Below are 15644 nucleotides of genomic sequence, written 5' to 3'. Positions count from 1 at the left end.
GGTTGCACCTGATAATAAATACATTTCTTCTCTGATCCCTTGTATTTGGCATTAAACAAATTTTTTTCTCGGGTTCAGTGGCAAACTAAACAGTACATAAATGGTTTTAGCTAACTCGTGTATCACTGTTAGTTTGCAATTGTCAAACCTCGACATAAAAACTTAATCCCTTCTAATATTTGTATTGTATGTTGAAACCATCGTATGTTGAAACCATCGTATGTTAAAGTAAATGTTTTCATAAGAATGCATCGTGTTTTTTTTTTATTTGGTTCCAAAGTTGAAAGAATACTGATGAATACTTCGAATCACTATGGAGGACATTAAAACAAGTGCATTATATAATATGATTCAAAAGCTAAACATAAAAACCCAGAATTAGAAGTAAAAACTAAACTAATGAAGTGAAGTTCTGTAGAAGAAGTGTTTATTCACCTGTAAGATGTCTCAACAGATTTGTTAAGTGCTAGAGTAAGTCATAAACTGTGCATGTAAGTACTAGAGTAAGTCATAAACTGTGAATGTAAGTACTAGAGTAAGTCATAAACTGTGAATGTAAGTACTAGAGTAAGTCATAAACTGTGCATGTAAGTACTAGAGTAAGTCATAAACTGTGAATGACACACCGTACTTTAATGTGCACTAAATATAGCTAATGTACTTTATGTTTTTTTTTATATTTCACTTTACATAATTTTTACCATAATTAAATAATTTTCACCATAATTTTTACTTACAAGGTTATAATAAATAGAGAAAGAACTGTAGTTAGAGGTGATCATGTGTTGAGACGTCACTGTAATTTGTTGTCGCTGCTGTGCTATAATTCCTGTCACCGTTTGTCTATTGAGACTAACATCTTGCTATCATAGGCACTGGAAGACATATATTTGGAAGAGAGGAAAACCTTAAAGCTGTTGCTTTACTATATTGACAAGATATTCAGCGGGATCTTCATCTGTGAGATGCTCATCAAGTGGCTTGCTTTTGGCTACTACAAGTACTTCACTGATGCGTGGTGTTGGCTTGACTTCGTTATTGTGGCTGTGAGTACAAGTGTCAACTATTGATCGATTTCTATTTATAGCATGTATTCCTATTCAACATAGGCTGGTAGCCTAGGTAGTATAGTGTACCGTGAGAGATTCTTTGGTGTAATAAATATCCATACAACTATTCCCACATATTGAAAGGTGGTCGAGTGAGGCACCTGTTAGCATGCTGGTCTGCTAATCTGGATGTTTAGAGTTCAAACCCTGTATGGTGCAATCCTTTACCCAACCTCCAAGCGAGGCGGATACGGCTTTTATCATAGTAGAGATTAATATGCTGGCAGCTCCATTCACTGTGTGAGAGTATCATGTGTAATAGCTATGTACACAATTATTCCATGATGTGGACAGGTAGTTGAGGGGTGCAGTTGGTAGCACGCTTTGCTGGAAAATCGAATATGCGGGTTCGATAATCGTGCGATGCATTTTTTCTTATTGCACTATGATTGTCTTCGGACAGAAGCCATGTTTATTGTAAAGACTAGCTGAATGTCCGGCCTTGCCAGGGTAATAGAACAGTCTATGAACAGAACATTTATTTTTATTTAACATATACAACATTTATCATTCTAACTTTTAAACTTCAAATCATGAAAGAAGTGTTTTGTTGAAATAAATTAGGAGGAAAAATACAACTGTAAAAGGTGTTTAAATGTAAATGTGAAATCATTAGCAAGTAATGGCTAAATATTGTCTGTTTTGCTACGATTACAACAAAAAATTAGTTGGTATACAGTTATACGATTTTAGTTTGTTTCAATGATGGCATCATAAGGTGAAATTATCGTATAGACATGTAGAGTGGTATAGAAACCGATAGTAATTGTCTAATCCATTCACCTCCTGGTGAAAATCATCAAAATCATCATCATAAAAAAATAGTAACAAAACATTATGCCAACCTTAGTGACTATAGTAACCTACAACAACTTTATCGTATTTAATGGTTATGATCTTTAAGAAAATGTAACATTACAATATACTGCGTACAGAGTTCGCACTTTCAAGACAGGTGTGTAACATCAATGCTGAATCTAAAATCATATGAATTTAGCTTACTAAACACACACTTGAAGGAAATTTTAGTATGTATTTTAGTAAACTTCTAACCTTTAAGTAAAAATTTTATCACTTATCTGTTTGCGAACCCGTTTCTATCATAATGGATGACGCTGACCTGAGATACAATTGCCAAATTTTAATTTCGAGAAAAGTTGTTGTTGATATCGTATGGCAGAAAAAAATTTGCCTTAGTATGGCAAAGACGAAAAAGCATCATATTTCATAGAGATAGGCGAAAAAATATTTTATAGCAGGTGCATCGTAACGCGTGGGCGCAATGTATCAATTAATACGCTATTAGCTCGTGCAATCGAGAAATGGGTATAGGGTACATGATAAGAGTGTTAGATCTCTAAGGACTGTGTAGCTTAGTAGTTAGATGCGTGGTTAGAAACTTGTGGTTGCAATCTATGTGAGTGCAAATCCAGCACGAGTTGAGCTTTTTATTCCAATATTTGAATAGCTATAACTAGACAGGCCGATTCATAGAATCACAGTCGACACTCAAACTTTGAGATTTATCTATATAGATAGAAGATAGATTAAAATTAGTTTTGAAATTCTAAGTTGTTGGCAAGCTTATCAACCTAATGTTTTGGATATTTCACACACCTTTATCGTCTGTTGTCAACTTGAATGCAATTATTGAGAGCTTTAACATTGGTAGCTAATGGTATGCATTGTGACAATAAAAAACTTTTTTCTGAGAGAATCATTGAAAAAGCTAAAGGATTAACTATAACTCAGTGCTTGGCAGCTTTCCAACTCAATCATGAAAGTTTGTGTGCAGAAAGTCTTAATAGCACATTCTTTATGGATTAAAAGACCTGGCCTACCGTTCCAACTTCAATCAAAATTTTAATACTTTCAAAATTACAGATATCAATCTCTGGTCTAATAATGGAGTCTAGTGAAAACGTGAATATGAGTGCATTCAAAGCGATGAGGACCTTGAGGGCCCTGCGTCCTCTGAGGGCAGTCTCTCGCTGGGAAGGTATGAGGGTAAGTATATCTGGTGATCTCATATACAAGCTATTAAAACACCAGCACTGTCTTGTTTGACTTCATCTCAGATAACCGTCAGAATAGTGACAGGTTGATAATAGTGAGTAGTGACAGAATAGTGGCAAGGTGATAATAGTGAATAGTGACAGAATAGTGACAGGGTGATAATAGTGGATAGTGACAGAATAGTGACAAGGTGATAATAGGGAGTAGTGACAGAATAGTGACAAGGTGATAATAGTGAATAGTGACAGAATAGTGACAAGGTGATAATAGTGAATAGTGACAGAATAGTGACAGGGTGATAATAGTGAATAGTGACAGAATAGTGACAAGGTGATAATAGTGAATAGTGACAGAATAGTGACAGGGTGATAATAGTGAATAGTGACAGAATAGGGACAAGGTGATAATAGTGAATAGTGACAGAATAGTGACAGGTTGATAATAGTGAATATTGACAGAATAGTGACAAGGTGATAATAGTGAGTAGTGACAGAATAGTGACAGGTTGATAATAGTGAATAGTGATAAGGTGATAATAGTGAATAGTGACAGAATAGTGACAGAATAGTGACAGAATAGTGACAGGGTCAATAAACTCAAAGCTGTTGCTAGAGCGCAAGATAAAATTGCACGTATATATCTCTTAGAATGAACGACTGTAATGTGAGTGATGGTTTTATCTGTTTTGCTGACTATCTCATCAGCAGGGCATTATACAATGGATCACAATAGGAGTATAGGCTAGAGTATAGTATTATACTATGTATCACAATAGGAGTATAGGCTAGAGTATAGTATTATACTATGTATCACAATAGGAGTATAGGCTAGAGTATAGTGTTATACTATGTATCACAATAGGAGTATAGGCTAGAGTATAGTATTATACTATGTATCACAATAGGAGTATAGGCTAGAGTATAGTATTATACTATGTATCACAATAGGAGTATAGGCTAGAGTATAGTATTATACTATGTATCACAATAGGAGTATAGGCTAGAGTATAGTATTATACTATGTATCACAATAGGAGTATAGGCTAGAGTATAGTATTATACTATGTATCACAATAGGAGTATAGGCTAGAGTATAGTATTATACTATGTACCACAATAGGAGGCCCAGGCTAGAGTATAGTATTATACTATGTATCACAATAGGAGTATAGGCTAGAGTATAGTATTATACTATGTATCACAATAGGAGGCCCAGGCTAGAGTATAGTATTATACTATGTACCACAATAGGAGGCCCAGGCTAGAGTATAGTATTATACTATGTATCACAATAGGAGTATAGGCTAGAGTATAGTATTATACTATGTATCACAATAGGAGGCCCAGGCTAGAGTATAGTATTATACTATGTACCACAATAGGAGGCCCAGGCTAGAGTATAGTATTATACTATGTATCACAATAGGAGTATAGGCTAGAGTATAGTATTATACTATGTATCACAATAGGAGGCCCAGGCTAGAGTATAGTATTATACTATGTATCACAATAGGAGGCCCAGGCTAGAGTATAGTATTATACTATGTACCACAATAGGAGTATAGGCTAGAGTATAGTATTATACTATGTACCACAATAGGAGTACAGGCTAGAGTATAGTATTATACTATGTACCACAATAGGAGTATAGGCTAGAGTATAGTATTATACTATGTACCACAATAGGAGTATAGGCTAGAGTATAGTATTATACTATGTACCACAATAGGAGGCCCAGGCTAGAGTATAGTATTATACTATGTACTACAATAGGAGGCCCAAAAATAACACAATCATTTAATACTTCATTGGGTATAATTTCATTTCAGGCAGAAATGTTTTCTAAATTATGTCATACAAGAATCATGAAAAGGGGCAGCAACGAGCCAATAAAATCAAATGAATGGTTTGACATATAGTGTTTGAAATACCTGTCTGCCTTAAGAGAACAAGTGGCGCCGTTGTTAAAGGAACTAGAGATAATACAATAGGAGCTCCTACGATGTGCAAAATCCATTCCAGGATTGTTTACGTTTTATGATTTTCCGTAAAACAAACACTAAAATACATGTAAATTGCCTGTACTGTAACTGCAGCATTATTGGTTTGCATCAACAACTTTTCTCCTTGTTCTAATCAGTTTCAGTGGTTTCATAGACCGTGATTGCGTTAATTTTCTAATAAGTTGATGGGGAACGCTCATCCATAGTTTATCAAACCAATCAATGTTCATTTACAATGATTTTTTTATTTTTTCAAGACAACAAAATCTATTCAGCTAAGTAAAACTAATAACAAATATTTTATACATCTACAATGAACCAAAACAAAAAAATTTTACTATAAAAAGAGTGGTGTCTACCTGTTCGTCCTCTATCTGTATCCAAAGGTTAAGGTTAGGATAAAAGATAACTTTCGACGATACTCCAACTTGTGACATTCAAATTGGTAAACTGACACCGTAACACCTGCACCAGTCGATCGCCTTCAAACATTTAAAAACAATTGCGCAGTTACCTATTCTCTGTTTTATCAACACATCTGACGATCACGATGAACTGGAATGTCTCAAAATAGTGTATGCATTGTATATAATAGATGGAACGCTATACGCACACCGTTTTTTCTCTCGCGAGTGCAGCGAGATGGGTTACCATTTAAATCAAATTTGTGAATTTGCCTCGACATTTTACATTATATGAAATTTTTTACATCATACGAAGCAAAAACTTCACATAAATTCTTTACATTAAATGGAGTGTCTACTGTATTTTAGGAGTGTCTACTGTATTATAGGAATGTCTACTGTATTATAAGAGTGTCTACTGTATTATAGGAGTGTCTACTGTATTATAGGAGTGTCTACTGTATTATAGGAGTGTCTACTGTATTATAGGAGTGTCTACTGTATTATAGGAGTGTCTACTGTATTATAGGAGTGTCTACTGTATTATAGAAGTGTCTACTGTATTTTCAGCATAGTTGTTAGAGCCTGTATGCAGTTTGTTCATATCATGTTAGCTGAAATAAGTTAATAACCTGTATTTTTCATGTAAAACTCCCACAAACCAGAAAAAATTTTCCAATCTATAATTGATGTAAAATAAACATATAGCATAGGCAGAGTCAGAAGATGCAAAGATCTGGAAAGATCGTTCATTGAAATGAGATATTCTGAAATATGATGTAGATTTGCAACTAGTTAGAGTGTACCTTTTACAACAAAAATAGATCATTACTGACATATCTTGAAGCTATATTATAATAAATGTGTATACCATAAATAACATGACAAAAGATGAATTGATAATAGAAAGCCCTGGCAGATTTTGGGTTAATGTTTGGCCTGCAAAACTGGAGCAGAGTCAATGACTTAATGACCTTATTAGAAACAGTGTCAACATTACTCCAAGAAAGTCGATCTGTCAAACGAAACCCTATTAATTTTATCTCATGTCTACAAATGATAGATTGGATGTTAGATTTAAAAGTAAACATTTTTAAGGTTTTTCTGGGTGTTATAAAGAAAAAATTGCTGCTTGTAAATCAATTGTCAAATGATTTAAAGCATTCCTCTCTACTCTCCATTACGTTGCAGCTTATAAATTGATAAATCTTAATCTCAAAATGAACGAAGAGGAGTGAGCCAATGTCTGTACTCTTGTGCACGTTAATACATGTACAAGGGCATAAATAAAAAAGAACGTAAAAGGGTCTCTTACGTATGTTCTCCAATGCCACCCATTTCAATCAGTGACACGAGTTTGTGTAAAATAGAGCCAATCGCTTTAGCGATGGCAATTTTCAAAAACCTTAAATGATGTAAGAACAATCATATTTGTTGAAGAAATGCTGAGTGGCTGGCGTATCAACAACACTCGTAGGCAGTTTTGATCGGTTTGGCAGTAGTAAAATGGTAAATTGAATTAGTGATTGAATTAAAACAGTGATTAAATAGTAGAATTGTGAAATTTCTGATTTTATAGATTTGATGTATGAATGCTTGTAGGTTGTGGTGAATGCCCTCATACAGGCTGTGCCTTCCATCAGCAACGTGCTCCTTGTTATTCTTATATTCTGGCTGATATTCGCTATTATGGGAGTCAATTTCTTCTCAGGTCGCTTCTACAAATGCGTAAACGATGAAGGAGTCGCTCTGCATGTTCTCTATCGGTAAGCCACTGTAAGGTAGCACCAAGTAAAAGGCATGTCTATCTTTCTCACTTGATTTTTAAAAAAACTCTATTTTCTTATGCTTTATTGGCTATAATTTCATTTTATACAGAAATGATTTTTAAATTATTAGTCAATAAAAAAGTAGTTTAACTTACAGGTTAAAATATCTTCCTCTGCTAAGAGGACAGATATTAGGTGGACTGTTAAAAAAGCTAGCTATGATATTTTCAAATAATTGTTACTAGTTGCATGCAATCTGTTCATAGCAGGTAAGTTTACTTCATTGACAAGGTGAGATGGAAGGTAATATTCTTACTAAACACCTGAGCAGCATATCATAACACGGAGGATAAGTATATGAAGGTATAATCTTTCTGAGCACTGGTCAACTAAAACCACTGAACTTTAATATATTGATATAATTGTTCCATTGATTAAGACTGCAGAAATATGATATACAGTTTATATACTTATATAACTGCTACATCAAAGTGTTTGTCAGCGATTAACACCATAATAAAACAATGTGTTATAAATTATAATTATGTTCTTTTAATTGTTTTAATAACGTAATAGTTAGATTGAAGTATTTATCAGAGATTACGACAAAAAGATATAATGTATTATAATTATGTTATTTTAATAATTATAATATATTATAATAACATAATTATTATCTTACATTCCTACAATATTTAATGCATTGTTATTGTGTTATTATGATAATTTTAATAAAATAATTTGTATATTGAAGTGTTTGTCAGAGACTAAGACAACAAGAGCAAGATCTAAGTACATAATTAGCTTGATAAGAGTGTATCAGCATTTGGTTTCAAGAAGATGATAGCTTAGTGAACTAGGCAGAGTATGACAATCCCTATGAGACAGCTAGTACTACATCTCCTTTTCCTATATTAACAATAACAACAATATTAACAATATTAACAATAACAACAGTATTAACAATATTAACAATAATAACATGCAAGACTATTTCTTTCAGGGGATTAGAATCAAATGGCACCACAAAGTACCCAATCCTAGAAGATGAAAAATACGACTACACTTATCACGATTTAGGAATATGGGACGAGGAGACATGTACAACCAACAACTACTCTTGGAAAAACTCTCCTATCAACTTTGACAGCGTGCCAGCAGCCTACCTAGCTTTGCTTCAAGTGGTAAGTCAGCATATTAGAGGCTGTGTATAGATGCTCTATCAATACAGCCAGACAGACAGACAGACAGACTGAATTTTATAGTCTCATCAAGTAAGACGATTGCTAAAAAATACACTAGAGAAATTATCGATGAAGGTTCTATGTGCACCATAACTTGGCTAATCGAGGTGCAGAGCCTAGTTGGCAAGAAGTGGGCAGAATGTGGCTTACATAAATGAAAAATCACTGCAATTTAAAAGAACAAAAGACAGCTCAATGACATACAGACTACTCCACTCTCGACAGCAGGTGCTGTTTCAAGATCATTCTAAATAGATTAGCGTACCTACACATGAATTTATTTTACAAGCGATCTAAGTATTTGTCGCAACATACTAAATGATTTCCAGCACCCAATGTTCAGAATTTATTTAAACACTGTTCTTATAGGTGAAAATAAAAACTTGACAGACATTAAAAAGTTTAAAAAAAAAAAATACGTTAGTCTAAAGTAAGCATAGTCTGCATTACTGTTCCACGTCGTATTTCTATCACTCACTCTGCTACCAGACCTGCATATAGCCGAACTCTCTCTTTGCACTCACTCCGCTACCAGACATGCATATAGCCGACCTCTCCCTTTGCACTCACTCCGCTACCAGACCTGCACATAGCCGACCTCTCTCTTTGCACTCACTCCGCTACCAGACATGCATATAGCCGACCTCTCCCTTTGCACTCACTCCGCTACCAGACCTGCATATAGCCGACCTCTCCCTTTGCTTCACGTTATTCTAAGGTGAAGTACCTGTCAGTTAGAGCTTCATGAAATGCCGATTTAACGATCCTTAAATTGCCAAAATTTAAAGAGCCAATCGTATAAACGATATAATCATGTAATGACGATTATATTGCCGAAAATGACAAAATATCTCACACCTGACGATTTTCAGAGTGATCGATACTGGAACTAAAACACAGGGGCCTTTTATTCTTACAACAAGCTCATTTGATGGCCTTCCATGGGCATTCATGAAATAACGTTTCTAATTATCACCTTTCTAATTATCACCTGTGTTTCTAATTATCACCTGTGTCGGTGAACACAAAACAGTTTTTCTTTAAATTAAAATCTACAAGAGTTATTGACAAAAATTTACAAGTTTTTCACATAATAATAAAATAGCAATATATATATATATAATATATATATATATAATATATCACAAATCGAATCGTCTGATGATTTGTGGGAATCGTGAAGCTTTACTGTCAATACCTCTTTTTACCAACTGTATTTTATCACTTTAGCTTTTCCATGTAATTTAGACTTGTACAATAGGTTTTGGCATAGTTTACATTTATTTTAATGGTAAATAGAATTAATTTGGGTATTTACCATTGTTTTTTATTTCGAGAATAAATTAATCTGAATACAATATGCAATTACAATAATATTAGCTTCAATATACAACTATTTTAACATAAAATGCAATTTTCCGAATGGAATGTAAAGTTTGCCTGTTTATACAGTAGTTTTCTAATTGCAGAAGGGAATACAGTTAGCAATTATTAAATAGGGTCTCACCAGATTATTGTTTGTTTAAAGAATTTAAGGAAAGCTGCCTTTAATTTTTGAAGGAATGCAAAATTGTAAAAATTAGCAAAAGTTAAACACAGTAAATTAACCTAATCAAGCGGAGATCTTCATTTGAAATATATTCAAAATGTACAATTTGGTCTGATCAATAACACTGACTAATAACAACTTGATGTTCATAAATAAGATGGATAATCTGTATAGTTTAAATACAAATAATTTACAGTATGTACAAAATAATAATGTAAAAAAGTTAATATTAATAATGGCAGAAGTAATGATAATATAAAGAGAGATACAGTTACGTAATAATTATAGTGGTGTAGTGATGGTACAGTAATGATGCATTCATGACATAGTAGTTGGGCAGGGCTTGTGCAGTAATACAGTAGTTAACAGTAACGATAGTATGATTGCATTACAGTAGTAATGCATTAGTGATACGGCAATGATGCAATAGGAATGCAGCAGTGATGCAAAAGTTATACACTACTAATGCAGTATCGATGCAGAGGTCAAACATTAATGAAGATCAACGTCTATCCGCTATCATCTGCAGGCAACTTACAAAGGATGGATTGAGATTATGGCGGATGCAACTGATATCACTAAAGTCGGAAAGAATCCCATCTTTGAGAATAGTGTTAACTTCTATCTCTACTTTGTATTGTTCATCATATTTGGTGGATTCTTTACTCTCAACCTGTTCATTGGTGTCATCATTGAAAATTTCAATGCCCAAAAGAAAAAGGTAAGACAATATATATCAAAATTATTATTACATCTACATAACTTGAAGTACTGTACAGTTGGTATATGCTAGGTGAAAGAAAATTGAGAGCTTGTTGTACTGTACTATATATATTATATAATATATATATATATATATATATACATATAATGCTAAGAATGCAGCAGGATTTTAACTATTTAGAAATACTTGTAAACCAACAATTATAAATTATTCCTCTCGAGTTTTGTGCAGAAATACTAGTTTATAAGACGAAACTTCATAGAAATAAATCATTGCACAAGATTTTTTCCAAAGACACCTTTGCTTATTTTTCAAACATATTTTGAGTCAAAATCGCTGTGTTAATAGCATAGTTATACTTGTATTTGTCTTTATTTATAATTTCCACGTACTTGTCTCTCCCTTTCTTGTGACTTCATTGTTTTCCTCTTCTAGTTACATAAGTTTTCCTATTGCTTTTCTAGTAACAGTTTCTTCAAAGTACTCCCTGCGCAGTGATCCCTCATGTTTACGCGCCTCGCTTTTCACCAGGATGCATTGCAGATGTTTTGACAGCCACACGTAAATCATTTGTGATGAAAAAGAAGGTTTAACATGCGTCGGACATCGACTTTTTTGATTGGCTAGAAAAAAGGTGGTTATCAGCTTAAAAGCTCCTAGATTAAAGCTGGGGCAGCTTGCTGTCTTCTAAAGCTCCTAGATTAAAGCTGGGGCAGCTTGCTGTCTTCTAAAGCTCCTAGATTAAAGCTGGGGCAGCTTGCTGTCTTCTAAAGCTCCTAGATTAAAGCTGGGGCAGCTTGCTGTCTTCTAAAGATGAGCTTGCGCAACATTTTTAATAAATATCGTCAGAAAGTCTCGGTATTTCTCTATCATTTGTTACTGTTTTTGATGTTTTGAGGTGATCTGATTGCTAGGATGTTTCAAGATCAAAATTAATAAAATTTTGTCACAATTAAAACACTCAGATCTATCAAAAGTGTGATTATGATGTCTATAATTGCAAAGAATAGTGATGCGTAACGCTGAAACGATAACAGCTAATAACGTTATTTTGCACGTATTTTCTTCTAGCATTTTAATTGCAATTAAGTTTGATTTTAATCTTGAAACATCCTAGCAATCAGATAACTCAAACATTTAAAATAATCGCTAATAGAAAAATACCGATACTTTCGGATGAAATCTACAAAATTTTGTGTGCGATTTCAAGGGCAAGGTTATTAACAAGAATGGTTACCACCAAATGATCTCATTCAAGCATTTTTCACCACGAAAAATAATAAGCAACTCAGTTTAGACAACTCAGTTTGCTTTCCGGTAGAACAACGTGATGGATGTAATGCTGTGACTATTGGCTATATTTTTCTTTTCAATAATTTGCTCAAAACATATAGCCAAGGTTTATTCAACTTATGCCAAAAAGAGGGAGGGTGACACTATATCCCCATTTTTGAGTTCACTGCGGGTCGCTGCTAACCGTGATAAGTTCGGGATCACTGCGATAACCTCCCGCTGTATTCTATGACTATTCAACTTCTATCTACATGTAATCAATGTTTTTACTGGGAAATCTTTCCTTGTAACGCTAAAGTTTTCTTTCTTGCTTTTTCACAGTCGGCGGTTAGTATATGCTCGAGGTGTAGACTCGCTGAGTGCTTTAGACTAGCTTGCTCTCTGACACGTTACAGTAATTGCGAGTTTGTTCTTCTATGTTTGTCTCGTACGCTCGTGTCCACATCTATGTGTGCTTACGCAATACCTGTGTCATGGCAGGCGTACATGTATATCTGTGTGTAGCGTCACCGATAGCTGGTTTGTTTGCAAGCTGTTTCTGTTGCGCCAGAATGTGGTATGTTTCAGCGTAGATGCACTATTATATATTGCAAGCACGCGACATGAATACTTGTAACTATAGCTGTCGAGGTAGTCAAGATCATCAGCACAAAAATATAGTTTTCTTAAAATGCATGTGTATTTATAGTAGGTATAGGCTAAGTATTGCATGCGTAGTCGGTGTAGCTGTGAATATGTGTTCAAGGTTTATGTAAACACAGAATATAAACATAACCAAGCCTTACATATGTACATCGTACTGGTTCTTAGTCGTATAATTTAGTCATGAGTTATCCATGTACATTGGACATCAGCACTTTTACACCATATGGTTTGTATCTTCAAAAATTGTTAGATTTTCTACCACAACATTTTTATTTAAACATGGTTGAATGAATATTCAATAGCCCACACTGTTTATACTTGGTTAGTACTCATTGGTGTTTACCATCCTCCTATTTCTTTATGAAACGAGCAATATGTGACGTTTTTTGATCAAATTGCACTCTGACCAAAGATAATGGTTTTTATATCTCGTATAGAATTATGCTGAGTGTAGGAATAGTAAGTGATTTTAATATGAGCAGAAGAAAGGCATTGTCGCCATGTGCCTTGTACCACATCCCTCATTCTGATAAATTTGTATTTAGAAAACTCTTTAAAAAAGAATCTTTATGCTGGGCATGAGAAGTAGGAAATAGTAATTTGTAGTTTTAGTAAAATGAGTAGGGGGTTATTTGAAACTGAGGAATGGATATTGCCAAAGCTTTCTTTACATCGGTGCAAACTCTTTTTCTTTATACTAACCTTTATTTTAATAATGCAAATCCTAAATGGCATTCTTTTATATTGTATTGCAGTGGTTGGTTGACCTAAGTAAATAATAATATTTGGTAGTAATATTAGTAAATGGCCATTTACCAAATAAAATTCCCTATGGTTTTGCAATCTTGCAAAAAGAGATGATGGTTTATTCATCAACATCAGTTTTAGTTGCTTTCTCCTGGTTCAAGCGCTTTGTGTTATACGGGTTCTCTTATTGAACCAATTGTAAGACTGTTGCCCATTGGCTGACCAATTGTAAGACTGTTGCCCATTGGCTGACCAGAACTTTCTACAAATATGTTAGAGATATGTTGAATATTACCAGACATGTTTTGAAGTGCGTTGATAGTTCATCAGTTTTAAGAACTTATTGCTGAAGGTGTCAAACAAATAATTGTTTGAAGTAGAAAAAATTTAATTTTTTTAAATTGGAAAAAATACATAACACCGAGTTGCAGAAAAATAGCAAACCATAATGGAAAAATGTCTGTAAGCATAATATCTGCAAAAATAAAGGATGCGGTTAAAGCTGCTTTCAGTACATTTTGATGACTTGAAAAATAAGATTATTGAACAGTAATTAGGTTGTTACCCCAAGTGAATATAGCCGATCTGAGCCTTCTTTGAATCCTCCAAATAGCTTGCTGAAGAGTATGCTCATGGCTTGTCCCAGAACAACAGCGTAACAGAGTTATAAACTAGACATGTAAAGCAGTGGTTGTCTTTATGAAGTAAATTTGTTTACCATAAAATCCCTAAAATATGTGCTGAAAACGGGAGCCAAAGTGCTGCGATGTTTCAGTGCTTCTTACCTATGAACAGCGATGTGTTTTTGCAGTACTACAAACACATTCTGTTAATAGATGTTCACAACAGAATATGCTGAGCCTAGAGGAAATAAATTTTTGTTGCAGCTGTTTTAGCGTGCAATGGTTATAATATATCTATGAACATTTAGTATTTACCAGAGTTTTAAAAGATTAATATACAATAAAATAGCATCATTTTTACTATTTCTGCTAGTAATATATATTTGGTGCATATCGCTAGTTTATCAAATTGCTTCTACATGGCAGTATTTTCAATCACTTGACTCTGGCTGCGCTATAATGATGTCATCAGCTCGAGTAATCTTTATTGTTAAATTCTAAAGATGGCTACCTAATATCGGTTTGTCACAAGACTTAATCAGAGCACAATGTTTTTAAATAGGCGAAGATTTGCTTTGCTTTTAAAAAACCTACTACAAATCGTTAGAGTATAAAAATTTGTTTCCATTTACTTTCTATTTCGGCGTAAAAAGTTATACAGAGGTGAGCGTAAACAAAGTGAAATTGAGTGATTGGCTGCAATTGAGCATCACGAGCCATAAATGAGAATTATTGACCGGCAGCGCATAACTGACAGCAATCAATGAATGTCTCATCACATACATGTCATACATATGGCATGTACATCTATAACATGTGTATCTCATCACATACATGTCATACATATGGCATGTACATCTATGACATATGTATCTCATCACATACATGTCATACATATGGCATGTACATCCATGACATGTGTATCTCATCACATGCATGTCATATATATGGCATGTACATCTATGGCATGTGTATTTCATCACATACCTGTCATGCATATGACATGCACATTTATGACGTGTGTATCTTATATGACGCGTGTATCTTATCACATACTTGTCATACATATGATGTGTATGTGATGTTTATATTTTATTTGACTTTTACTAATATTATATTTTTAACTACTTTGACATTTGTAATCTTTAGCTTTGCAGGATTAGTCACGTTCAACCGAGCAGGGTAACTAAATTTTGTTTTGAAAGGAATTTTGGGGCAAACTCTTGCCAGGTTTATGTACAAGCATATGAAATGACCAGTGGTAGTCGGTAAAAAGACACGATAAAGTGTTGAAGAGTGAGAGACTGAGTGTGTGTGAGAGAAGGGGAAGGAGATATTGCACCGTTTCATTAACCTATAACATTTGAACACTTGTATTTACTAACCTGTGACCCGCTTCTGTCTCCTGTCTGTTCTACGAATCTCTAATACGTATACTCATTTGACTATTTTCTGCAGGACTCAAGTGTACGTTCGTATTACCCTTTTATTTACTTGTTTTAGCATAGTAAATAGCACA

General features: G+C 34.0%; 1 protein-coding gene across 1 annotated transcript in view; it reads left to right on the top strand.

The window, feature by feature from the left end:
• Positions 1-15644, top strand: part of LOC137399202 (sodium channel protein para-like) — an 84334-nt gene that overhangs the window by 51761 nt on the left and 16929 nt on the right. Inside the window, 5 exon segments of the mRNA XM_068085204.1 lie at positions 873-1046; positions 2994-3116; positions 7134-7322; positions 8395-8484; positions 10623-10814. Of these exon segments, the coding sequence (XP_067941305.1) occupies positions 873-1046; positions 2994-3116; positions 7134-7322; positions 8395-8484; positions 10623-10814 (768 nt within the window).

This window comes from Watersipora subatra, chromosome 7, assembly GCF_963576615.1.
Source record: "Watersipora subatra chromosome 7, tzWatSuba1.1, whole genome shotgun sequence".
Classification (NCBI taxonomy): domain Eukaryota; kingdom Metazoa; phylum Bryozoa; class Gymnolaemata; order Cheilostomatida; family Watersiporidae; genus Watersipora; species Watersipora subatra.
This window is presented reverse-complemented; position numbering and strand designations above follow the sequence as displayed.